The sequence below is a fragment of the Triplophysa dalaica genome, chromosome 14 (genome assembly GCF_015846415.1).
Source record: "Triplophysa dalaica isolate WHDGS20190420 chromosome 14, ASM1584641v1, whole genome shotgun sequence".
NCBI classification, from domain to species: domain Eukaryota; kingdom Metazoa; phylum Chordata; class Actinopteri; order Cypriniformes; family Nemacheilidae; genus Triplophysa; species Triplophysa dalaica.
Genome location: NC_079555.1, coordinates 179,253 through 203,277, shown reverse-complemented (window position 1 = coordinate 203,277; position 24,025 = coordinate 179,253). Strand labels below are relative to the sequence as shown.

Sequence of the window (24,025 nt, the reverse complement as noted above, 5' to 3'; positions counted from 1 at the left end):
GTCTGCTTTCACTAAATCATCCTCCAAACATCACTTTTTATTGATAATTTATTGGTGACCTCAAGGCTCGAGTAAACAAAACTCATGAAAGTCACCCTCTACAACACAATCATCACTGAGCAACCTAATTCACACATCTGCTCCAAAGAGATATCATCACCATGACAACCACAGCTGAAGTTATGGAGGCGTGATCTCATGACCAAACACTGAAGAGATCAGATGAGCAGCACCATCTAGAGTTGTGTGTAGAGAAATGATCTTCAACAAACACTCCATACACGCCTTTAAAATACATTTATTTCAAGTTATCAAAGAACGATCCTTCAGCCTCCTGCAAACACAAAAACGTAAAACAAAAAAGCCATAAAAATAATAATAAAAAGGCATAAAGGCTTCTCATCATCACTGATGATTAAACAATACTTTTATACTCCTTTTGCATTTGAGATAGACAAACAATTACCTAAAAAAGTAAAAAAATTACTCTGTGCCCTTCTGACATTGTGTTTAATCATGTAAGTGTGTGTGTGTGTGTGTGTGTGTGTGTGTGAGATCTCACTCTCTTCTGATTGTCAGTATATAATGTTATATAATGAGATGTCATGGTTTGAGGCACATATGAGAACATGCAGAGAGTTATCTATCACACACACAAACAAATGAAACAACAAGCAAAAACCAACTGAGTGTGTTTGTCATGTTGTTCTTTTGTATTAAAGGTGTATCAAAAATGAGGTCAATATTCATTCTAGAAAAATCTGCTGGACAATCATTAAAACCCGTCTGGGTTCATCCGCCTCTCTTCGTTCAGGCACTCGGTGAGAGACAGTTTGTGCAGGACTGCAGCGCACCGTGTCTCTGCGTCTGCAGCTGCACTGTGCAGTGTGTCACCCCGTGTGACATCATCAGCAGGCGGCGTGCGTTTGTCTGTACGTCCTCCCAGTTACCCATCATCCCCGGCACTGAACACAACAAAGACAACAGCAGCTCTACATCGCCTCCTCAGCTGATTTTATTTGTAAATGTAACGCGAGAGAAGATGGGCTTCTCACCGAGCTGCAGGTGAACGATGGCTGCGGTTTGATCTGCCGTCAGAGCCCAGAGCTTCAGCTCCTCCACCTGCTGCACGTGCTGCAGTTTCAGCAGATCGGCTCGGATGCCCGACACATCCATGTGACGCGGGACGCCTGCACACGCATCCACATACATCAAACATTATCACTTGTGTTCTTGACAAAGAGAGAGAGAGAAAGAGAGACAGAGAGAGAGAGTGAGAGAGAGCGAGAGCAAGCAAGAGAGACGAGAGAGACGAGAGGTGTCTCACCCTCCAGCAGGATGATGCCCGTGTCTCGGATGATTTGGAAAGTGCTGAACAGCACCAGTATGGAGAACAGGTACGTACACACCGGATCTGCCAGTTTATACTCCGGCTGGAACACACACACACACGACGTCATGATCACAACAGTGAACTCTTTGTTTACAGACACTTCAGAGACACACAAACAGAGACTGAAGTGAGAGACGTACTTTAAAGCGGACGATGTATGCAGCGATGAGAACACCGACACTCTGCACCAGATCACCCAGAGCGTGAATGAAAGCGGCTCGAACCGCCAGACTCCCGTGACCGTGACCCTGTTCCTGACCCCGCCCCTGATCCTGACTCCGCCCCGTCGGACCGTGTGAGTGACCGTGTCCATGTGAGTGAACGTGTCCGGACTGATTGAGCAGAAATCCCATCCTACACAACAACAAAACACACGTCTGAGATGATGCACAAGCAGTATCAATGTTTGAAAACAAAACCAACACACAGATGTTATGATCAGTTTTGCGTGTGTGTATATATATATGTGTGTGTGTGTGTGTGTGTGTGTGTGTGTGTGTGTGTGTGTGTGTGTGTGTGTGTGTGTGGACTCACAGCAGGTTGACAGCGACGCCCACCGCTGCCGTGATCAGCATGACATCACCATTTATAGTGAAATCCTGATGAATGGTTCTCTGTGCTGCTTCATTCAGTAACACACCCGTCAGAATGTAGATCAACAACACACTGATCCCTGCAGACAACACCTCTGAACACACACACACACACACACACACACACACAAATAAAACACCTGAAAGAGATTCAACACTGCACACATGATGGAATGAGATGAAGATGAGCATCACCGAGGCGATGAAGGCCGAAAGTGAATCTGTATGTTGGGGGTTTGGCAGACAGCCAGAGCGCCAGCAGTGACACAAGAATCCCGATGAGATCCGTCAACATGTGCAGCGCGTCCGTCATGATCGCCAGACTGTTTGCCACATACCCACCTGAAACACAACACAGAGTCAGACCGGAGTCAGACCGGACCAGACTCGGTCCGTTCCATGATCTCAGATCTCAGATCCGCTCACCTATCAGCTCACCGACCATGAACAGGAAGTAGAGGAGAGCCGCGACGCCTAGCTTCTTCATCACCGCCCGGCGTCTGGTGCGCTCTCGCGTCCTCCTGCAGCTCTCGCACGCGTCCGCCGCCGCGCCGGGGCTCCCGAGACTCGAGGATGAGTCCAGCAGAGAGTCGTCATCATCCGCCAGCAGCGTGCTGACCGCCGCGCCGTTGCGCGCTCCCGTGGGGAGATCGTCGGTCTCGCCGGACACCACCACCTTCAGTTGGCTGAACTTGGGCGTCTCGTCTTCCTCGAGATCTTCGGAGAAATCGAACGTGTCGCTGAGGGGCAACCTGTCCGTCTGCCGGCGGAACAACGACCGCACGCTACTCATCAGGTGCGAGCCGGACATCTCTGAATATACACGCGCGCGCGCGCGCTCAATGGCTGACTGCAGATCAGTGTGCGGTGGCCGCAGCGGATCCCTCACGAGCCATGACTTTGTGTTACCTGCAACACAACACACACACCTGAGGACACACAACACACCTGAGGACACACAACACACCTGAGTACACTAAACGAGAGATTCGTCTGTTGACAATCACAGTGTTAGTGTAAATCTCACTCGTGCTAGCGGCCAACAAGCGCTCTGTTAAGACGCGACATTAAACGGCACTGAAAACACAACCGTGTAACAGAAGAGCACAAACCTGTTGAAACTTTGACGTTTGTCGGTTCCGTCCATCGTTCGGTGTCTGTCTGTGTGTGAGTTGTGTTGGGGCAGATCTCACAGCGTCCGTCCGGTGACTGATGTTAGCGCGTCCACTCTGCGCTCAACGCTGCTGCGCTGCAGTCCCGCCGACAGAGGGCGCCACACTACACTCACTTCACTCAAATGACAGTCAAAAAGTGGACGGGGTTTGTTCTTATTGATTACTTCACAAGTCGATAACACACAAGCGAGTGGCAAAACACACTAAACCAAGATGTCTGAGACAGGAGTCGTTTCACTGTGACTGTGGGTAAAGTCTCCGCACGTGGCGGCCGCTTTTGAAGTTATTTTCGTTAAGTTTTAAGAGACCAAATCCTGTACATTTGAAATAGAGAATACATAAAGCTTTAAAATCAAACAATTAAACTTGACATCTATAAGTTTAGCTTCTAAAGCTCCAATAACGCTAAAAACTAAATTTTCCGGTATACATAGTTACACAACAGCATTGTCTTGTTCACAACACTTGGTGTTCATGAGGGATCAGGGCCACGTAAAGTGGTTCACGTACATTTGTCACCGTTGCAGCAGTGTTCCGGAAGCGACCTGTCGGCGGAAGTGCTCGCAGAGTGGCCACGCGTCGTGTCTCTCGAGAACTTCTTTCATCTGCAGTCACATGATGGGCGCGCGGTCACATGATGTTTGTGACACATGGAAAGACTGTCGCTTATTTTCACATTTATGAAAGGGGAAGTAAAGCGGGAGTGTGTACTCGTCATCGGGTCGATTGTTGTTGATCTGTTTGTGTGTTAAAGACGACTGTTGATGCTGATGATGAACAGAGATGAAGAAGAGGAGGAGGAGGAGGAGGTGTCGTCTTCACACAGAGGTGATCAGAAACATGCTTTAAAATACACCAACTACCTCCGTCGATTTGTGTCTACGTCTAGAATAGTCATCTAGCGTACTTCTGAAGTATGTAAAGAAAAGAGTATGTGAGTTTCTGTAGGAAGTACAACACTAACAGCGCAAGGTCACGTGTGTCGTTCTTCAGCGTGAAGAATCAACTGAGTTTCATCAAAACAGTAATTAATAATGCCAAAGATAACATGCGCATGCATCAAAGTGAGTGTGTGATTGTAACAGTGCTGTGATATATCACCGTTTAACAGGTTCTTGCTTAAAACACTGATAGGTTGTGCAGAGTATGTACTCCAGTATGCAGGTATGAGATGTTTGTGTGTGTTTAGCATGTGATGTGATTGAGGAGACAGCAGCGCTGCAGGACATCATGTGTGTGGATGAACAGACTGTAGAGCGACTGACAGACGGATTCTTACATCACTATCTACCAGAACTACAGACCTCCAAACAAACCCTACAGGAACTGACGTATGTCTCTCTCTCTCACACACACACACACGCAGTCACACACAAGCACAAGAACACACACATGCTCACACACATTATCTCCGTGGGGACAGTTCAAAGATGTAATGAGTTGTATACATTCACATTTAGTCATTTAGCAGACGCTTTTATCCAAAGCGACTTACAAAGAGTTTAGGAGCAATAAGCGATAGTTCATACAGGAGCAATAATACATTAGGTGCCAATACAAAGTTACTGTTTTCAACTAAAGCTAGACCACTACCTGTTGAGAGAAAGGGTTAGTGGGTTTTTTTCATTTTTTTGTCAGGTATTCTGTCAGAGTTTTAAGTAGTTTTTTGAATGTTGTGAGAGATGTGGTTGACCGGACAGAGTTAGGAAGAATGTTCCACCAGGAGGAAGTTGTGAAGCAGAATGAGCAGGAATGCGATTTACTGTATGAGAAGGTAATACAAGACGCCGCTGGTTTGCTGAACGCAGTACAAACTGTATATTTGATCCCCTAAACCTAAAGATCATAGAAAACTTTTTGCATTTTTAGATTTTCCAAAAATAATGTTCTGTACAATTTATAAGCTTAAGTGCCCTTGAGTACCTCAATTTTGGTTTATGTCCTCACTACCATATAAAAACAAGTCACACACACACATGCTGACACTGCAGTATTGTAATAGTTGATCATCTCTGTCTAGTCAAAATCAAGTGATCCTGTTGGATACGCTGGAGCAGGAGGTCACAAAGTTTCGCGAGTGCAACACAATGGTTGATCTGAATGCTCTGGTGAGTTTTTCTTCAGCCGCTCTCAGATGTTCTGCTCGTCTCTCTCATCTCACATCTCGTGTGTTTCAGTTCACAGAAGCAAAACTTTATCACAACAAACTGGTGAATATTCGCAAAGAAATGATGTTCCTGCATGACAAGACCACCAAACTGAAGGTTGAACATTTCTTCAAACGCACTTAAACTTCTCATGAAACAAACATAAATGATTAACAAACAGCTGTTGTTTACTGTCATGTCTGATTGTGTGTTTAGAAGCGAGCGTTGAAGGTACAGCAACACAAACAGAAGAATGAGCTGGAGAGAGAGCAACAGAGAGAGAGAGACCTCGAGAGAGAGAGACGCCTCGTCGCCAAACCTGCCAAGCGTGTTGATACCTGATGTTTACACCGCCCACCGATACATAACTCCTCCCCCAATCCTCCATCCTAAGAGCAAAGGGGTTATAGAGAAGACGTGAAGAACTTCTAACATTGAGAAGGGTTAAAGCACACAGAACCAAACAGAGTTGTGTTTGTGTTTCCTCCAGAGATCATCATCTTCATCATCTTCTTGTATTTGAGTTGAGATGATGTTATTCTTCAGTCACATTATAAACTAGAATCTCTTTCTCTTTTGATTTAGGGCTTCATGTAAGAACCACCTGTTGACAAATATTAATCCATGTTGCATGACATCATTGTGTATGAAACGTTAATTTAAATACTAGATTATCTCTTTATATATGAATGTATGCACTGACACAATTCTACACAGCGCTGGTGTCATTGTTTAATATTTAAATAAATATATAAAGTTATAATGTAGTGTGTAAAATCCTCTGACAGCAGCGGCTTGCAGCTCATTCATGTGTCCTCTGGCTGGCAGCAGAGCATCATGGGATACTATATGTCCACTCACTGTGTGTGTGTGCGTGCGCGCGCACGTGTGTTTCTAAAAACAAAGTTAAAATGATGATTGAGAATTATTACATCATTTATTCCCTGACGTGTTGGGTCAAAACTGTATGAATTTCTTCTTCACAACACAAAAGAAGATATTTTGAAGAATGTTGATGATCAAACAACATTAAACTCCATTGACTTCCAGTGTCTCTAAATATCTTCTTTTGTGTTCCACTGAAGAAAGACTCGCACACAGATTCACAAACACACGAGAGTGAAGAAATTATGATTTATTTGAACTTTCAAGTTGATGAGAAGCATAAAGTCTGTGTGTAAATCATGTGTTTGTGTAGGTTATGATGATCACATCTGGCTTCATTTCTCGACAGTCTATAGATCACACGTGTAAATGAAGTCTTCACTTGTGGATCAAACGGCAGCACCCCACACTTTACGATGAGTAAACACTCAAAAACATAGGAATAAAAAGGTTCATGAAGTGTGTGTAAACACCAGACAGTGTGTGTGTGTGTTAGAGACAGTGGTGTTGTGAGCAGACAGTTCTGGTCTCCCGGTGGTTTGGACAGTGACGCTCCTCCTTTCCGCGCGGGCGTTTAAACTTGTCTCTGGATTTAGATGTTTGGGTCTGAAGGAGAAAAACAAACCCACAGAGCCGGAGCCACAGACACTCGAGACACAACTCGACACATGTGGAGGTGAACAAACCCCTACAGACAGCTGAGAAAATAAACGGCAGAGTGACGGCGAATGTCATGTTTCTGTCTGTTGTCTTGTCATCATCATCATCGTCACGGTCACAGTGAAGGTGTCTCGTGTGGAAACACTGTGAGGTTTGTTGAACTCTTCACACAATGTTATGAGTTGTGGTTTTGAGGTGATGGTCACTGCTGTGGAATTGGGTGGAGCAGCACGATATTAAACACCAAAAATAGAGTGAAACATTCACCGCCTGAAACCTCATCAACACAACAGCATAAAAACATCTCAACACACATCACAACAGACCCAAAACACATCATGAGCCCACAACATACATCACAACATGCTCAACACAACAAACATTATGAACACACAATACAACAGCACCACAGACATCATGAAGCCACAACACTCATCACAACATGCTCAACACAACAGCACAACACACTCAACACAACAGCACAACACACATCACAACACGCTCAACCCAACAGCACCTCACACATCACAACATGCTCAACACAACAGCACAACACACATCACAACACGCTCAACACAACAGCACAACACACATCACAACACGCTCAACACAACAGCACAACACGCTCAACACAACAGCACAACACACATCACAACATGCTCAACACAACAGCACAACACACATCACAACACGCTCAACACAACAGCAAGACTTTGGAGATTGTGGGAGAAAGTTCTCCGTCCACAAGCAGTGATGGATTTGCTCATGTATTCAAACACAACACATCTGTACAAAATTTGCGTGTGTAAGTGTATACTGGTGCTCATCACTGTGTCCCCATAAAGATAGTAATACCAGTACATTTGACCTTGTTGGGACATTTTTTAGGTCCTCATGGGCACAAAAGCTTATAAATTGGACAGAACAATTGTTTTTGAAAATCTAAAAATGCAAAAAGTTTTCTAAAACAAAACCCATCTGCTCTCTCTGAATCAATCAACATTCACTGTCTTCATTTTCTTCCTTTTAATTGTTTTATTTTTGAACCCCTCCTCCAATCAACTGAAAGAGACATTTTTTGTTTTTGTGAAAGCGATCTTTCTTTATAGTAAAAACCCTTGCTGAAGTATTTTGATGTGTAATAATAGAGTATATTTACATTTATAAGAGTGTTTAAACACTTGTTTTGACCTTCAATTGATTTGTATGAAACAGTGAAGTGTGTGTGGAGTGAATGTGTGGTCAGTGGTCAGCAGAACGTTTGTGTTTTTGCTTTATGAATAGCACATATACTTTCATACACAGTGTCCAGCTGTAAAAGCCACAGATGAGGTTTAAGTCCAGCTCCTGGAGTTTTATGGTCAATGCATCTGAAGTCATGTGCATCATCCATCCATGACGTCTGCTGTATTAATGCTGATAGTACACCAATAATCAACATAAATTAACTTTTGATGGAACTTCAGCACGTGTCTGCCGGTCAGATTCAGCAACTCTGTGTCATGTCTCACATCCACTCAACAAATGTATAAAAGTGTGTTCGTGAATTTGTCATCAGGCGCAGAAAGCTTGTGTGTGTGTGAGAGAGATAAGCAGTCGAGCTCTGCACTATTCAAACACATGAACAACAAACTGTGTCAAAGTTAGGGCTGTCACAATTATTAAACACTGGTCTTATCCAAATTATTTGACATGACCGCAATTATTTCAGTTCACCTCAATTATTGTTGAATTCTTAGAAAACAAGTGTGAACTGCAGCATTCACGGTCCTTGATCTGCACTCACTTCTCCATCATTTAAGTTGTGTTAGCTTTGCATTTTTTGTGTAGATTTGTTTTGTTCGAGTGTTTCCAGACTTGCTGCATGTACACATCATCATCGCATCTCAGTTACAGTGCGAATGCTCAAAACAGTCTTTTCTGTTGGGGTCACTATAGTAAATATTATCATTTATAAGATTTTCACATTTATAAAGAATATATTTTATTCATTTAATAAATGAATTGTCATAATCTTTATATTATCAAAGCCTTAAAACAGACGATTAATTGCAATCATTTAATAAACAATAATCCAAATTTCATAACCGGTGACATTCCTTGTCAAAGTAATCACATGAAACAAAGAAATATAGAGAACATGAAATTCTTTGATAAAAGTTATTTTATTGTCATGGTACGGAAATTCTGAGAGTTATTTTTCAGAAGTGAATCTCAAGTGTCTTCAGACATCTTTACTCTTATAATAAAACATCTAAAGCAGATAGACACACACACACACACACACACACCTGTGTTTAGCGGCGAGACTTTCTCAGGATGTGCTTAAGAAAAATAATTATGAGGAGAAAACCATAATGACCGGTCTGCGGTCACCACCCGACAAAAAACACAGCAGCAGTCTCCCAAAACATCACCATGAGCAATTTACATATGAAAATAACCTGTGAGTCACTGTAGACTTCATAGAACATCAACAACACAAACACTGTTCTTACGCTCTCTCACAGGAGCTTAAAAGAGACTTCCATCTGTCGTCACACAACAAACTATATGAAGCTTCAATGTTCACCATAGAACTCATGTGCTTGAAGTGTGGACTTCCATTTTGAAAGCCGATCAGAAATGAAGTCATGAAGTATTGTGTCACATGCAGAATAATCACAAATCAACAACAATAACTTAACAGGAGCTTTATTTTATTCTCTTGTGCTGGAACCATAAAACATTCTGTTCATACAGAGGAGCGTTATAAAAGCTTGAGAAGCAATAAATACAGAGGATATAAAACCATATAAAACCACTGCAACAGCGTCTGCAGGCTGGAGTACACGTCTGATGCAAAGCTGCTTCATCCTGCTGCATGACAACACCTCAGCATGTCTACAACACACACAGAAACACACACACACACATATATATATATATATGTGATTCACTTTCTGATGAGCGGAATGAAAACACATGTGATAGTCCAACACTGTACCTTCATCACGGCAGATTCTCCTGGATGTCATTCAGAATGTTTCCGTGCACAAAGTTGTACATTTGTTCTTTAGACATGGTTCCATCTAGCTGGACTGTAACACACAAACACACACTATCAGCATCTCAATGTACTCAAACACACACACACACAGCTACACAAACACTTACCCACATCAACCCCTGAGTCCTCCATGATTTTTGTATGTTTCACATACATGGGCCAGACGTGTCCGTCAAACAGACCGGGTGGGTCCGGCACAGAATAGTTTCTTGAACTAAACACACACACACACACACAGAAGTTGTGAATCGGGAAATCTCACATCGGTGTTCCAGCTGCAGCGTGACACTCACCTCCTCCTCTTTTTGCATTCTTCGTATGGAATGGAAATAAAGTATCGCTGGTTGAACACATCGATCAACGGCCTGTTTGTGGAAAAGAAAATGTGTAATAAAGCTGAAATCAGCCGTTCTGCGTAAAATAACTGACGTTCTCTCAACTGAGTCAATCTGAACGTCATGCGTCTCACCTGTGGGTGTAAAGCAGAAATCCCTCCACGATCAGAATGTGATCGCCTTCATCTTTATCTCGGCCGTGTGGAAGGATCTCAGAGTCCAGGGTGTTGTTAACGCCGTGAGATCGCTCAAACTTAACAGGGTTCTGCTGCCAGGCGTGGATGGTGCTCATCATGGAATCCATGTCCAAAGCGGTGATGACTGCAGAATCAAACATGCACACGCAGCCAGTGAGTGAGTGGAGGAGCGGGCGGCCCACCGTCAGGGGTCTCAGTTACACAAACAGTATTTATTGAGGCACTTTGCTTGAAAACACATACACAAAGCCTCTGATAAGAGCCCAGCTTACCATCATACTGTTTAAAGCCATCTTCACCAACTTCAATCTCATCTTGGGGCTGAAACATACACCAGTGAGATGCACTCGAGAACGTTCATCACGGCACAAGCCTCAAGCTTCTCTCATCCGACACCGTAAACATTCATCTGCAGCACTGGGTGCACACACACAAATATATATACTGACCTTGAAGAAATCATCCTGATGGACCACACAGCAGTTGGGCAGAATCTTGGTCAGTCTGTCGGTCAGGGTGGTCTTACCCCCGTTTGTGACCCTGAGGAAAGCAACACACACTCACTGTTACTATACAAAACAACAACACAATGTCCAGAAGCATGCAGTCACTTGTGTTTCACAGCAGTAAGTTACCACATCACTGTTAAATACACAAAGAAATACTAAAGAGTTCCTACAATTCTCCTGATTACTATAGTTCATGCTACAGAATACTATAGAAATAATAATGTGATGAAGTGTGAAGCACTACAACTTCCGCTGACGTCAGTATGATTCCACGCGTGGGTGTCTTGACGTTTAACTTACAACAGCACATCAATCTTAGACACAACAACAGAATCTCCATCAAGAAAATCACAAATATGACATTCTTCAGATAAACGAACACAAGTCAGGAAATAACACGCGTTTTACACGAGCGCGCGCGCGCACACGCACACCTTCTGTCAAACCTGTTACCACAGTAAAACCCCACGACTCAAACTGAATCATATGATTTCACTGCTTTTATTAACAGTCGTGGATTAATGTTTTACAGTTACTACAGTCTCGATGGTATTCGGGCGGATATGACGAGCACTAGATTGAGTTTCTGTCAAGTAATGAAAGAAGCACGCGGCCTGGATCGAGCACGCGCTCTCGCACACTCACCCGCCGATGCCAATGATGAACTTCATCTTTCTAACCGCAAGTCAAGCGCGTCAAAGCTGATGGAAGGCTGAGTGTGATAAAGGATCGATGGCCGTACGAAGAACAGCGTAAAAAAGAGAAGGATACAGGAAACGTCAACTACTCGATTCCTCCATGACGGTCAATGAAAGCTGGACGATGGCGCTTCCTCGCGATCTTCCACCAAGAGAAACTCGTGTGCTCGCTCGAGCTCAGACGCTACCAAGAGATGCGAGCTGATTGGCTATATAAACGCAGCAGACCTGCGGAAACTTCTCCCGTCCAATCAGAAGTCTTGAATAGTCGTGCGTCATTCATAGGCACCGCCCACTTAGTATGGTAGAGAAGCGTTTAAATAAAGAAATACATTCTGTGGGTTTTCACTTATGCAATTCCTGCTTTTCCGTCACTTTTGGTTTTATTGATTAGAAGAAAACACGCTTTGTTTTGTTTATCTTTTTTTATTATATGTGAGAATATTAGAGGAAAACTTCAAAGAAAGATGTTAATAACTTTATGATGTTTTTAAAGTTTTGAAATGAACTGATTGTTATATATCTCTTTATATATCTCTCTATTAATAAATACACACAATAAATACATATGAGTATATGTATTCAACACATCATTATTCTATTAACTCAATATATGAAGAATACAAATGCGTTTATAAATGTGACATTTGTGTATTTGTTGTTCATATTTGTGAGAAAAACATGCACTTTTATGACTCTTAACAAAAGCTCACAAGTACACGCCCAGATGGCTAAATAAACCCATAGCAGGTTTAGTTTGTGTTGTGGTTGTTTGTGACTGGACTCAATTCCTTAAATCATTTCACACAAACACCATAATGTCATGTTGTTTTCCTTCGTAACATTGAAGAGTTTTTGTGAGACGTGGTGAGTCTGGGGCGGAATGTTCTGGATCTCTTCCGTCTGATACATTTATTCCATTCCACATATTTACTGAACGTCTGAGGACATCATTACATGATTCCTTAACATGAAAAGAGAAGAAATACAACATACAGTCCAAAACCTTTAAAGTTGTATGATATAGATATTACCAGTGGTGGTCCTAAAAAAACTGGTGTACTATCTAATACAAGCATGCACGACCCCAAATGGCACAAACAGATAAAAGTCAGTGTGTTTGTTTCTTCTGGTAGCATGCCAATTATATCAGTTAAATGTGCCATTTATTTATATTTATGCAGAATTCTTTACTTATGCTTTGATTATGAAGTTATACAGTAGCATTGGGATAAAACAGGTCTACTGTTGACCACAACACAATTTTTTTAACACATCAAGTTCACAAGATTACGTTAAAACATATGCAAGATTTTACTTGGTAAAGAATACAGATGTAACTTTGTCAACACCGCTGTATCTTTGTGAATATTTGTGGGGAACTTATAAGGTCAAAGTCAAGGTCAAGTTCAACACAACAACAACACATGTTGACCAAAGTGCTTCACATAGCAATGGTAACAACAAAATACACAATTTACAAAAAATACAGAAAAATGTATGAAGTATAGGCCTATATTGTGATGGAAAAAAACTTTATTTTAAACGTAGAATAAACATAACGAGGATGTTTAAAACAACTGTGAAGGGAATGAGGACACCGAGAAAGTTAATGATTGTGACTTGTGATCTTTTAAACAGTAGGGCACCAGAAGGGCTTTGTTTTATTTAGTCGCGTGTTGTTTAAATAAAGCTGCTATTAAAAGTTGTGACAGATATCAACGATCCGTGATGCATCACAATATCATACAGAGATAAAGCGGCGCAAGGCAACGCGTGAATACGATTTCTCTCGAAACAGTCCGTGCCAGAAGAAAGTCACTCGGCAGGAGTCATTTTTCGACAGAACACACTTTAAAGCAACTTTGACTGAAGTGAGCAGATTTATCAATGTTTCTGACGCCTTCAGAGGTTCTCTTTCGCTGACAGGACGCGCTGCGCGCTGCCAACACTGACGGTGACGCGCTTGACTCGCTTGTCGGAGGCGGGGCCGCGGGACATATTGTGTATTTTCTTTAAAGAAACTGAATGAAAGAAAAGCTTGTTTAAAACAAAATAAGAAAAAAGGCGATAAAGTTAAATGGAAAGCAACAACAAAAGTAGCTGGGAGACGTTTTACGCAGCAGCACAAGTGGATATATATATATGTAGGTTATGGCAAAAGTAAGCATATGGCGTCTACGTGCGTATGTCCCTGACTACACCACTTCTGTATATATACGAGGTCAACCTACAGGGCGTTTTTGAAAAAGTGTCGCCCCCTGGTGGAATAACGTTTTAAAACATTTAATCTTTGCATGTTCACGTCAGTCCTGAATAATTTAAATGCTCCCATCTTTACTTTGAATATCAAATTGTAAATTGTGATCGTAACTGAGCGCGCGCCCATAGACGCGAATTAAGAAAACGTCATTTCCCAGGGGTCATTGCCCGGAGCTCCGACGGAAGTGGGCGGAGCTTCCATCAGCTCTCTGACAGACACTTTCAGGAAGTGCTCGAGGTAAGGCATTACATCTTCCCTTTTATATATACAATTCTGGCAAAATTCAGTTTTTCTTGATAAACCGACACGTTTTATTAAAGGATTTATGATATACTTGATATTTGATTTCATTTCTTAAACTGTGATGTCAAAGGGATTCTTCTCACGTTAGCATGCTAGTTTCCGATGTCTGCTGCGCGTTCGTTAATATGACATGAATATGACATGAGAATAACTGTATCAAATATAAGGTAGAAATTGAATGTGAATATAATACACACACTGCAGGTTTAACAGGTGAAAAACATTGAAAACCTTTAACTCAGCTTTAAAGTGCACTACTGTGAAGATGTGAATAATGGAAATCAAGTTTCCCTTATTTAAAGGATTTTTATTTGATTTACGAGACTAATAGTGAAGAGGGGTCACATTCTCCCCTGGGTGAGTTTGTAAAATACATTTCATGCAATAATATGCATAACTAGACCTGTAATAAACAATATTCAGAGAACTCTATGTGCGGACAGCATTACATTTGGAATTTTTTGATTATTTTTCAATTTATTCCATTGAATTTCTCCCTCATGTATCTCATCCGTGCTCACACAGACACCTTCTTAAGTCTCTTTAGGAAAGTACATTTGAGTAAAAAAACAATTCTGTTGACAATGTGTGTTTGTGCTCCAGAGGAAGTGGCACACAAAACCACAGCACAGTGTGTTGTTGTGTAACGAACACTGATGTTTACTGTGTTATTGTGTGTCCATGGTTCAGGAGGATCCAGTGACCTGAATCAGCATCAGCAGGAGAAGTGGACGACGCATCACCTGCGTGCTTGTCAGTTGTTGAAATCGGTTTCTGTCAGACGACTGTGGCTGGTGAGCAGGAAGACGAGACGACACACAGGAAGAGAGAAAAGAGAGTCAGAGGAGGAAGTCAGAGCAGAAGGAACATGACCGAGTTCTGGGTGTGTTTCAGCTGCTGCATCGCTGAACAACCACAACCTGTGAGTCACAAGCGCTTGTGTTCTGATACGATGATGATGAAGATGATGATGAAAGGACAGTTCACAGTCATTAGTGTTTACATTGGTGTTCAACCAGGAAAAGTTTGGATTGAGTTTCAATTTCTGTGTCTTTCAAACCATTTTAACAGACCAAGCGCTTTTGTTCCATGTTGTGTGTGTTTTGCAGAAGCGGAGGCGGAGAATAGATCGCTCCATGATTGGAGAACCCACAAACTTTGTTCACATGACACATGTGGGTTCAGGGGACATGGGCATGAGGCTGTCAGCTGTGAGTAGTGTTTTACTCCCTCATAACATCAGTCAACACATTTGAGTGTGTTTGAAAATCTCATCATTGGACACAGGACTTTTTTTACTGTATTCCACAGTATTTAGTTGTACAGTGATTTATTGAAATCAGTTATGTAATGAACATTGGCATTATGTTTAGTAGAAATTTCTACTGAATTTCTCTTTCTTACCCAGACCTGGATCTTGACAGATTATGCTTCAATAAATAAACCACATAGACCCGAAGCATTTACATGACAGTCAGCTCACTTTACATTCTATTTGTTTTAAGGAAACATTTGACTAACAAAAGTTCTCGTCTGTCGATGTTTGGGTTATGATGATGGGTCGGTGATGTTGTTTGTCTTTGACAGGTGGATTCTGTGCAGGCGCAAATGAAATCTAAAGGTGGATATGAAAATGGCACTGCGGACAGCGTACAGGGCTAGACAGGTAACACAACTCTTCACTGCATCATACTTACATGTGAATGAGGATTTTACTTTGATCATGATGAAATTGCGTTGTTTCTGAAACAACTTTCCTATTCAGCTGTTGTCTGCTGGTTTTTGGTGCACAGGTCTCTGGTAAATGCCCATAGCCAGACAGTTACAGTATTAATGTGTGTTTCTATTTAATAGCTATTTATTTGTAAATTATTTAGCACATTTGAACATAATGAGAAAAGAAATGTATAAAGGAAGAGTTTTGTGAGAAATTAGTTTTTGTATTGTGCATTCTAATTTATATCAATCAAACTGCAGTTGGTTTGTTTTAATTTAAACCATAATAGCTCAAAAAAAAAAATACAGCTGACTAACACAATAAAAGCATGAAAACATAATAAAAATGAAGATTTTAGATTTTTTAAACGGAGTTATCTCATTTTGGTTCCAAACTCTTTTTTTTAAGATCTGCAGGTATGTGGAGACACTATCCCGACTCCCACGCCATATGGATTTACTATATTAAAGTGACCTCATTTCTTTCTTTGATTTTTGTGGGGCATTTCTGACTTGTGTTACATTTTGGATGTGAAATGGCTTGTGAAGAGGTAGAATCTATAGTGACAGTAGTTGTAAGTGTTTTGGATGACCTGTGTTGTTTTCTGTCCTGTGACAGGAGCAGGTGAAGAACAGACCGATGGACATACATCACAGACACTGGAGCTCAGAGGTCACTGCACTGGCGTCTGGACGCTTGTAGATATTTTTGTAATGAATGCACTGCTATTCTTTTACTGCTGTGTTCATCCTTCTGTACAACGAGACCTTTAATGGTAGACATGGATGAGAATAGCTGTTGATTGATTGTGTAAGGGGATCAATTGTGATATATTTTGTCCATGAATCTGTATTTATTTCATGGTTGAACAGTGGCTGGGCCACACAACATCTCATACTTACACAAATTCACACACACCAAACGTTTTAGAGCCGTTCTTAGATCTGTCAGAACTGCTTGTTGTTATGGTTTATACCTTTCAAATATTCCCTGGCTCATGGAATATTCTTTTTTTACCTTTTAAATGTGCTATAAATGTGCGGTAAACTTGAAATGTGCAGCTCACTGTAATGTTTGTGTGATGCGTTGACAGGAAGTATTTTTGTACAAATCATGTTCATTTTCATTCTGATGCCTAAATAAAAAGCAAAGTCATAACATTTGTATTGTTGCGATGACAGCTGTACATATTTTAAACAACCAGTCTCATGCTTCTAATAAACACATGATCACTTATTTATCCCTTTCTTCCCCGTTATTCTGTGAATATACAACACAAGCTTATTTGTTTAATGTTTATCAGATTATAAACAATCATGTTGACAGACTGAATTAATATACTTACATGTGAAATAATATATAACAAAATAATAACATTTAAAAGACATATACTACATGTTTTATTGTTCTTATAAACGGCTAAAAGATGAAAGGTAAGATAAGAAATGCCTTGTAATTTGTTTTGTTTTATTACTTTAATGATAAGACGAGGCCCGTATGAAGTGTTCAACGCGTCGCTCTGCGCATGCGCTGACGACAAACAGCGCGTGATGAATCTTGGTCACGTGACAGAAAGGGGAAGTAAAATCTTTAATCGTCACTGTAAACATGACAGAAGCAAAACTCGGAGATTAAAATTGCGTTTTATCTTCAATACATTAAGACACCGAACACATCTGTCGCTTTCTGCTACTGTTCTCACCCGGGTGTGAGAGAAATGACGCGATATCTATTCATAGTTCTGCCGCTGATGTTGTGTTGCTGTCAGGTAAGAAGTGAAAGTGTGAATAAAACACTGAAGCGACGTGAATGTTGTGTAATGGGGGTATGTTGATGTGTGTTGATGTGTAGGTCGATGGTCAGGAGGCGGTTCTGCACGTGTCTAATGGATCTACAGTGAGAGAATACTGTCTGGTGTTTAACTCTTCCTTGAGTAACATCTCACAAGACCTCAATGCAGCGGTGAGGACGTCACAAAAAAACACACAATTCTGACTAGATGTTAATCTCTCTAACCCTGTGTGTGTGTGTGTGTGTGTAGAAGCCGTACCCTCTGATGAACTTGAGCTCCAGTCTGTTGTGTGATGCGGTTGGGCACTCTGAAGGGTCTCTGAAGGGTCGGGCTGTGGTGGTCATGATAGGAGTCTGTCCCTTAAGTCAGAAAGCTCAGGTCGCTCAGTCATTGGGTGCGTCTGCGCTTCTGATCGCCAGCAAGACCAACCTGGTAAGAGAGTGAATTTCCCTTCATCACCCGGCTGCTTTTACCTCATTAATACTGTGTGTGTGTGTGTGTGTGTGTTACCAGGTGTCGCCTTCAGCAAACGAGTCTGAGTTCAGTAAAGTGAAGATTCCTCTGGCACTGGTGAGGTATCGTGATGTGCTGGATGCCCTGCAGGTAACGTTATGTTTATCGTACAGTTCACTTCTATTCATTTTCTGGAGTCAAAGTTCCCTGTAATGCACTCATCATTCAGCCAGCATATGAGGTCACAGTGTGGCCAATCTCCATCTCTCATAATTCCCAAACTTAAAAAAACCTTGACTATTAAACTACTTTACTTTTGTTTCATTAGAATAAATCTATCTTGATGTTTTTGTCATTAGTTGAAAAATCCTCAAATAAAATCTCTGGTGCGGTGATAATGCAGAGCGTCAGTGGTGTTGATCATGATCTCTGCTCTCAGGTGTTTCCTCAGGGAATGGAGGTGAAGCTGTACGTTCCGCCCGCACTACAGTTTAACATCAGCGTCATCATTCTCTTACTGATCGCTGTGTTTACGGTGACCCTGGGGGGGTTCTGGAGCGGAGCAGCGGAGAGGTCAGTTAGTGACATCACAGGTCATAGTTCACATCGTTTACTCACCCTCATGTCATTCAGAAAGCTGATGTTTTCTGAGGAGATGATGAGCACATGGCATCTCAATGATCTGAGGGAGAAGAAATGATGATGATGATGAGATGTATGTGTCACTCTGCACCCTGGGTCTCACACGTCTGTGTCTGCGCAGGGTGAAGCAGACATCAGGCTCCTCTGCAGACGACGAGCAGGCTGACGGCAGTGAGATCACTCTCTACTCGCCCCTGAAAGTTCTGCTGTTTGTGGCTATAATGTGTGTGATGTTGGTGTTGATGTACTTCTTCTACTCATGGATGGGTGAGTGTGTGTGTGTGTGTGTGAGCAGCAGTGATCTCCAGATAGAGCAGCAGTGATCATGTGTTCTGTCGTCCTGTAGTTTATGGTATAATCATCATCTTCTGTCTGGCATCAGCGACGGCACTCTTTAACTGTCTGGACTCACTCATGACGGCTTTGGGATTTGGAACGCTCAGGTGACCCCACGCACATACTTCATTTTTAGACACACCCCCGCTTTTAAAGACTCCACCCTCTGTTTCTTCATCGGATCTGTGTCTGAAGATGTTGTGTTGACTGATCATGTGTCATTTTATTTGTTCAGTTTGTCATGCGGTGAGAAAACTGTGTCTGTGCGCTCGCTCCTGCTCGCCGCTGTCTGCATCACGCTGTCTGTGATCTGGGGAGTCTACCGCAATGACGACAGGTCACGCACACACTTGTTTTGTGACAGATTTGTCACTTGTGTGATGTACTGTTTCAGATTCAGTTATTTGTGGTTTTCTACCTTTCATACCAGCATATATCAGTCAGATCTGAATGTGAGATTGGAAGAACTGCAAAAATGATTTTGAAACAAAGGTTTTCTTCATGAAGACAAACATCTGTGGTTTACAGGTGGATCTGGATTCTTCAGGATCTGTTGGGTGTGGCTTTCTGTCTCAATTTTCTGAAAACCATCTCCCTCTCAAACTTTAAGGTAACGCATGTATGATGCTCAGGGATGCAGTGATGCGGCGGTGCAGGAGTCAGTTTGACGTGTATTTGTATGTTTTCTGTAGATCTGCGTGATTCTGCTGAGTCTGCTGCTGGTGTATGACGTCTTCTTTGTCTTCATCACACCGTTCCTCACAACTGTGAGTATCTCACCTGTGTGGGCCCACTCACTGCTGAGCGGCTGCTTTACACTCGACATGTGATCATGTGTGTGGTTTCAGAATGGAGAGAGCATTATGGTGCAGGTGGCTCTTGGTCCCGGGGGAAGTGGAGAACGGGTGAGCGTCTTCACATCATCTCATCTGTGTGTGTTTGTGTGTGTGTGTGTGTCACATGGGTGACTGACCGAAGTTTCTGGTTCTGCTCGTAGTCTGGTGGTAAAACGGTGGAGATTCCTGCTGACCCCTCATCAACCTACGAGAAAGTTAGTAGATGTTTACGGTCACATTCTGTAAATCTGCTCCAATAACATCATGAATCAGTTCCTGCTGTGATATTGGATGAAAGAGACAGATTGAGTTTTATTGGGTGTCCGGAGGCGTCAGAGTGTGTGTGTGTTATGTTGTGTTTTGTTCACCTGTGCGTGTGTGTGTTTGTGTCGTGTTGTGTTCACCTGTGTGTGTTCTGTCGCATTTTGAGAACATTAACGTGTGTGTTTTCCAGTTGCCGGTAGTAATGCGTATCCCACAGTTATTTGCGGTGGCACAGAATCTGTGTATGACTCAGTTTTCCATATTGGGCTACGGTGACATCATCATACCAGGTGAGATTGTGTTCTCTCTCATGATAATGTGTAGGGCAGAGTTCAGGTGTGTGTTGACTGTTGTGTTCTGCGCGCAGGACTGCTGGTTGCGTACTGTCACAGGTTTGATGTGTGGATGAGTAACTCCAGAAGAATCTACTTCATCTCCTGCGCTCTCGGTACGAGTGTGTATGTCTTGTTCATGCTGACCGATGTGGATCTGCAGTGAAGTTTAGATTGTATTGTTTTGTGTGTAGCGTACTGCGTGGGTCTTGTGGTGACGTTTGCAGTGATGTTGCTCTCTAAGATGGGACAGCCGGCGTTGCTGTATCTGGTTCCCTGCACACTCCTCACCAGCTCCATTCTCGCCTGCGTCCGGAAGGAGTTCAAGCAGTTCTGGGCCGGCACCATCTACCAGGTGAGTCGTCTCGTGTTCGGCTCTACAGAGCTTCTGCTATTGTCAGTTAACCCGGTTTCACAGACTAGACTTAAGGCTAGTCAAGACTAAAATGAATGTGTGACCTGTCTTAACTCAATATAACTTCAAATATATTGTTTAAGTCTCAAGATGCTCTCAGGTAATATATTCTTCTAAGGCACTTTTATAAGAGACATGAATATCTTCTGGCTCAAGTTAAGTCGTGTGTGTGAACCCGGGCCACAGTGTTGAAAAGCTGTAGCTTCTGAAATAACAGCGCTCACATGTAATGACACAGACATGAGAAGTGAATTGTTCCAGAATACACATTTGTGTACTTGCCTCAGTGTGTGTGTGTGTCACTGGATATATGTTTTATATGACTTCATTGGTTCTCCTTCAGGTTCTGGATGATTCCAGTAAGCCCTTACTATCAGGTTTGACATCAAGTTTTAATCTCTCGTTCTTCATCTTTACCTGCTCAGTGCTCTCCCTCCTCTTGCATGCAGTGTGTTGTTGTGTTCTTCATGTCCTGCAGTACACATACACACCACAGTGTGGTGATAGAGATTGGCTGTTGCACGTTAATAAGATTCCTGATATTTTTCAGTTTTAGTTCAGACTCACCTGCTCTTATTAACACACTAATGAATACACCTGTCAGTGACTGAATAGAATCATGTGTAACTGCTGTCTCTCTCTCTCTCTCTCTCTCTCTCTCTCTCTCTCTCAGATGGGGACGTAGAATACACCGGCGGAGCATCTACTAACACACAACAGAAGGGAATCTGTTAACTGCACTGGACAGTTTCAACACATCTGATCAATACATTAAACTGACAAAGACAACATGAAACTGTTAGGGGCCTTAAATCACCTAATCAACCTGAGGGTTTCTTTCTTTTTCAATTTTTACTTCATTTTATACTTGTAATCTTTCAGATATTTCTTTCTATAGAAGTGAATAATTTAACTGTTCCTCTGTAATTCAAATAGAATTGTCTAATAAATGCCAAAGTGAGAACAAAACTGAGTATTTCTGTTGAAATTATAAATGCTCATACACGTTTGTGTGTGTGTGTGTGCGTGTGCGTGTGCGTGTGCGTGTGTTGAGAATCACAATGCCAAAATGTTACAGTTATTTCACTACAGTAAAACTGAGGTAACATGCTTATTTAAGTGTGTTGTTAGTATACACTACATCATTTAAACTTTACAGGAATGTACACATTAAGCATCCTTTTTAATAGCTTCACAAATGTATGTTGCCAATGTAAAAGAACACTTTTATCAACTTAATGTATGAATAAGTAGTACATCAAGCATCTATAATTGTAGATCTATTTTAAAGTATGCTTTCTGAAAACACTAGGTGTTGGACTAACAGTCATTTGAAAGCAGTGCATGCTGGGCCTGCAGTCCAATCTGAGTCTCAGAGACCATTTAGTGCAATATGTTTGTCTGGATGCTGTTAAAGTGGCTTCTAAGATGCTTCAGCAGTATGAGGACAGTCCCCCTACTGCTCGGAAACAACACCTTGACTTGACTAAACCACTTTTTACAACTGCAAGTGAAAATCAGCACTGACAGGAAATGAACCTCTTCACCTGGACAGGAATTTCAATTTGGACAGAAGCTCTGTAAGAACCTTCCTCTAGAGTACTTCTGAGGGCATGGCAAATAGACTGCACAAACTGGGACATACACTGCTAAAATGACATTCTTACTAAGTGTGTTTGTTTTGTTTTGTAGTAGAAATATCTAAACATTCTTACATCAAGATGCACTTTCTTGACAAGAAAGAGAACTAAGATATTAAGTCTCTTTTTAAAGAGAAACATATAAGAATGAAGTAAGTTTATGGTAAAAACAAGCAAAAAACATCTGCCACTGGGGTGAGAAATAAATACATTTGAAATTGACCTTATTCTCAAGAACCTAACTAAATTCAAGTATATTTTTCTCAATCCATTGGCAGTTTTTGTTTGCTTGTTTTACCACAAATTTACTTAATTCTTGCATTATTTTTCATAAAACAAGACTAAATATCTAAGCTCACTTTTCTGATCAAGTAACTGTATATTGTTTAAGAAGATTTAGATATTTTCACTAAAAACAAGACAAAAATGCTTTGTCATTTTGAGCATACAGGAAGAGGATGTGGTTGCTGTTGCCTATACAACATTGTGGCCAATAACTGTCAAACAGATCAAAATACAGCTCTTCTTTCCATTAAGATATTTATTCATTCATATTTTGTATGTAATGTATTTATAATGTAATTGAGCTTTTCTGTGGCTCAGTGGTTAGAGCATGCGTAAGGTCATGGGTTCGATCCCAGGGATTGCACGTACTTAGAAACAAATGTTTTGTATCATGCAATGTAAGTCGGTGTGGATAAAAGCGTCCGCCAAATGCATACATGTCCATGTAATGTTAACTGTATACTTACATTTGTTAATTTAATGATGCACCAGTTATATAAATTATTAATCCACTGAAGCGCCACTAGTTGTGGGTAATATCAGCCGTATGAGTGCTCATCATGATGCACTTCGAATTTCTACCGGAAGTAGTAGACCATCCGGGAATCTTTGGAATACTATTTTCACCATACTACGATTTGGCACGTACTAATTCTACTTTCGAATACTATTAGAACGGAACGTATGCTGATTGGAACGCAGGGCGTGTGTTGGACTTCACGCCTTATTTTGGGTTGTATTTCGTAAATTAAAGATCGTTTAAAACATCTATTTAAATAACATATTGAAACAAGTGTAGGCAGAGACAAATGCAATTTATGTTTTGAATTAGTATTTTTATTTTGCACCGAATGTTGCACATATGTTATTTAAATTGTATATTTAAAACACAATTGCTCTGTCATTTTATATGCTTAATTGAAATTTTGTATATTGCATTTCAAATTGAAAATTGCTACCAATATGCTTTCAGCACGCGGCGCTGCGCAGACCGATCGGCCCATGACAAACTATCGCGAGGGCCATTCGAAAGCACCGCTTTGAATCACTCTCGCGATGCTTCGAGTCATGTGACGCACCGCGCATGTGACGCCTGACAGGGCGGG

General features: G+C 41.6%; 5 protein-coding genes across 5 annotated transcripts; 3 read left to right on the top strand and 2 right to left on the bottom strand.

Moving 5' to 3' along the window:
- Window positions 1-282: 282 nt before the first annotated feature.
- On the bottom strand, window positions 283-3,249 carry slc30a4 (solute carrier family 30 member 4). Its single transcript, XM_056765810.1, has 8 exons — window positions 3,099-3,249; window positions 2,413-2,895; window positions 2,182-2,328; window positions 1,928-2,081; window positions 1,534-1,747; window positions 1,328-1,433; window positions 1,056-1,190; window positions 283-965 (listed from the first exon to the last, which is right to left on the bottom strand). Exons 2-8 carry the CDS (start codon window positions 2,795-2,797, stop codon window positions 811-813), a joined length of 1,296 nt encoding a protein of 431 aa, XP_056621788.1. The 5' UTR covers window positions 2,798-2,895; window positions 3,099-3,249; the 3' UTR covers window positions 283-810.
- A 533-nt stretch (window positions 3,250-3,782) lies between these two features.
- Window positions 3,783-6,071, top strand: bloc1s6 (biogenesis of lysosomal organelles complex-1, subunit 6, pallidin). The gene is made up of 5 exons (XM_056765811.1): window positions 3,783-3,989; window positions 4,351-4,492; window positions 5,182-5,269; window positions 5,339-5,425; window positions 5,525-6,071. Exons 1-5 carry the CDS (start codon window positions 3,926-3,928, stop codon window positions 5,648-5,650), a joined length of 507 nt encoding a protein of 168 aa, XP_056621789.1. The 5' UTR covers window positions 3,783-3,925; the 3' UTR covers window positions 5,651-6,071.
- A 3,460-nt stretch (window positions 6,072-9,531) lies between these two features.
- On the bottom strand, window positions 9,532-11,832 carry mibp2 (muscle-specific beta 1 integrin binding protein 2). Its single transcript, XM_056766102.1, has 8 exons — window positions 11,589-11,832; window positions 10,884-10,974; window positions 10,707-10,755; window positions 10,372-10,558; window positions 10,196-10,267; window positions 10,010-10,116; window positions 9,840-9,933; window positions 9,532-9,736 (listed from the first exon to the last, which is right to left on the bottom strand). Exons 1-7 carry the CDS (start codon window positions 11,612-11,614, stop codon window positions 9,845-9,847), a joined length of 621 nt encoding a protein of 206 aa, XP_056622080.1. The 5' UTR covers window positions 11,615-11,832; the 3' UTR covers window positions 9,532-9,736; window positions 9,840-9,844.
- A 2,194-nt stretch (window positions 11,833-14,026) lies between these two features.
- Window positions 14,027-17,164, top strand: LOC130435816 (CDC42 small effector protein 2-A-like). The gene is made up of 5 exons (XM_056766669.1): window positions 14,027-14,141; window positions 14,898-15,129; window positions 15,317-15,418; window positions 15,795-15,873; window positions 16,543-17,164. Exons 2-4 carry the CDS (start codon window positions 15,076-15,078, stop codon window positions 15,867-15,869), a joined length of 231 nt encoding a protein of 76 aa, XP_056622647.1. The 5' UTR covers window positions 14,027-14,141; window positions 14,898-15,075; the 3' UTR covers window positions 15,870-15,873; window positions 16,543-17,164.
- Window positions 17,165-17,482: 318 nt separating this feature from the next.
- Window positions 17,483-21,957, top strand: zgc:123258 (uncharacterized protein LOC641502 homolog). The gene is made up of 17 exons (XM_056766667.1): window positions 17,483-17,692; window positions 17,776-17,886; window positions 17,966-18,148; window positions 18,230-18,319; window positions 18,609-18,742; window positions 18,933-19,078; window positions 19,158-19,254; window positions 19,383-19,484; window positions 19,676-19,757; window positions 19,840-19,914; window positions 19,996-20,052; window positions 20,145-20,198; window positions 20,438-20,537; window positions 20,615-20,695; window positions 20,774-20,934; window positions 21,338-21,371; window positions 21,668-21,957. Exons 1-17 carry the CDS (start codon window positions 17,642-17,644, stop codon window positions 21,727-21,729), a joined length of 1,620 nt encoding a protein of 539 aa, XP_056622645.1. The 5' UTR covers window positions 17,483-17,641; the 3' UTR covers window positions 21,730-21,957.
- The last annotated feature ends 2,068 nt before the right edge of the window (window positions 21,958-24,025 follow it).

Coding starts and splice junctions, on each gene's coding strand:
- slc30a4 (XM_056765810.1), bottom strand. CDS start 2,797: ATGTCCGGCTCGCACCTGATGAGTAGCGTGCGGTCGTTGTTCCGCCGG. Junction 1,748..1,927: donor GGCGTCGCTGTCAACCTGCT/GTGAGTCCACAC, acceptor GTTGTTGTGTAG/GATGGGATTTCTGCTCAATC. Junction 1,434..1,533: donor CATACATCGTCCGCTTTAAA/GTACGTCTCTCA, acceptor TGTGTGTTCCAG/CCGGAGTATAAACTGGCAGA.
- bloc1s6 (XM_056765811.1), top strand. CDS start 3,926: ATGCTGATGATGAACAGAGATGAAGAAGAGGAGGAGGAGGAGGAGGTG. Junction 3,990..4,350: donor GGTGTCGTCTTCACACAGAG/GTGATCAGAAAC, acceptor GTGTGTGTTTAG/CATGTGATGTGATTGAGGAG. Junction 5,426..5,524: donor ACAAGACCACCAAACTGAAG/GTTGAACATTTC, acceptor TTGTGTGTTTAG/AAGCGAGCGTTGAAGGTACA.
- mibp2 (XM_056766102.1), bottom strand. CDS start 11,614: ATGAAGTTCATCATTGGCATCGGCGG. Junction 10,975..11,588: donor TTCATCATTGGCATCGGCGG/GTGAGTGTGCGA, acceptor TGCTTTCCTCAG/GGTCACAAACGGGGGTAAGA. Junction 10,559..10,706: donor TGGCTTTAAACAGTATGATG/GTAAGCTGGGCT, acceptor TTGATTCTGCAG/TCATCACCGCTTTGGACATG.
- LOC130435816 (XM_056766669.1), top strand. CDS start 15,076: ATGACCGAGTTCTGGGTGTGTTTCAGCTGCTGCATCGCTGAACAACCA. Junction 15,130..15,316: donor TCGCTGAACAACCACAACCT/GTGAGTCACAAG, acceptor TGTGTTTTGCAG/AAGCGGAGGCGGAGAATAGA. Junction 15,419..15,794: donor TGGGCATGAGGCTGTCAGCT/GTGAGTAGTGTT, acceptor TGTCTTTGACAG/GTGGATTCTGTGCAGGCGCA.
- zgc:123258 (XM_056766667.1), top strand. CDS start 17,642: ATGACGCGATATCTATTCATAGTTCTGCCGCTGATGTTGTGTTGCTGT. Junction 18,320..18,608: donor ATGTGCTGGATGCCCTGCAG/GTAACGTTATGT, acceptor CTCTGCTCTCAG/GTGTTTCCTCAGGGAATGGA. Junction 20,538..20,614: donor CGGTGACATCATCATACCAG/GTGAGATTGTGT, acceptor TTCTGCGCGCAG/GACTGCTGGTTGCGTACTGT.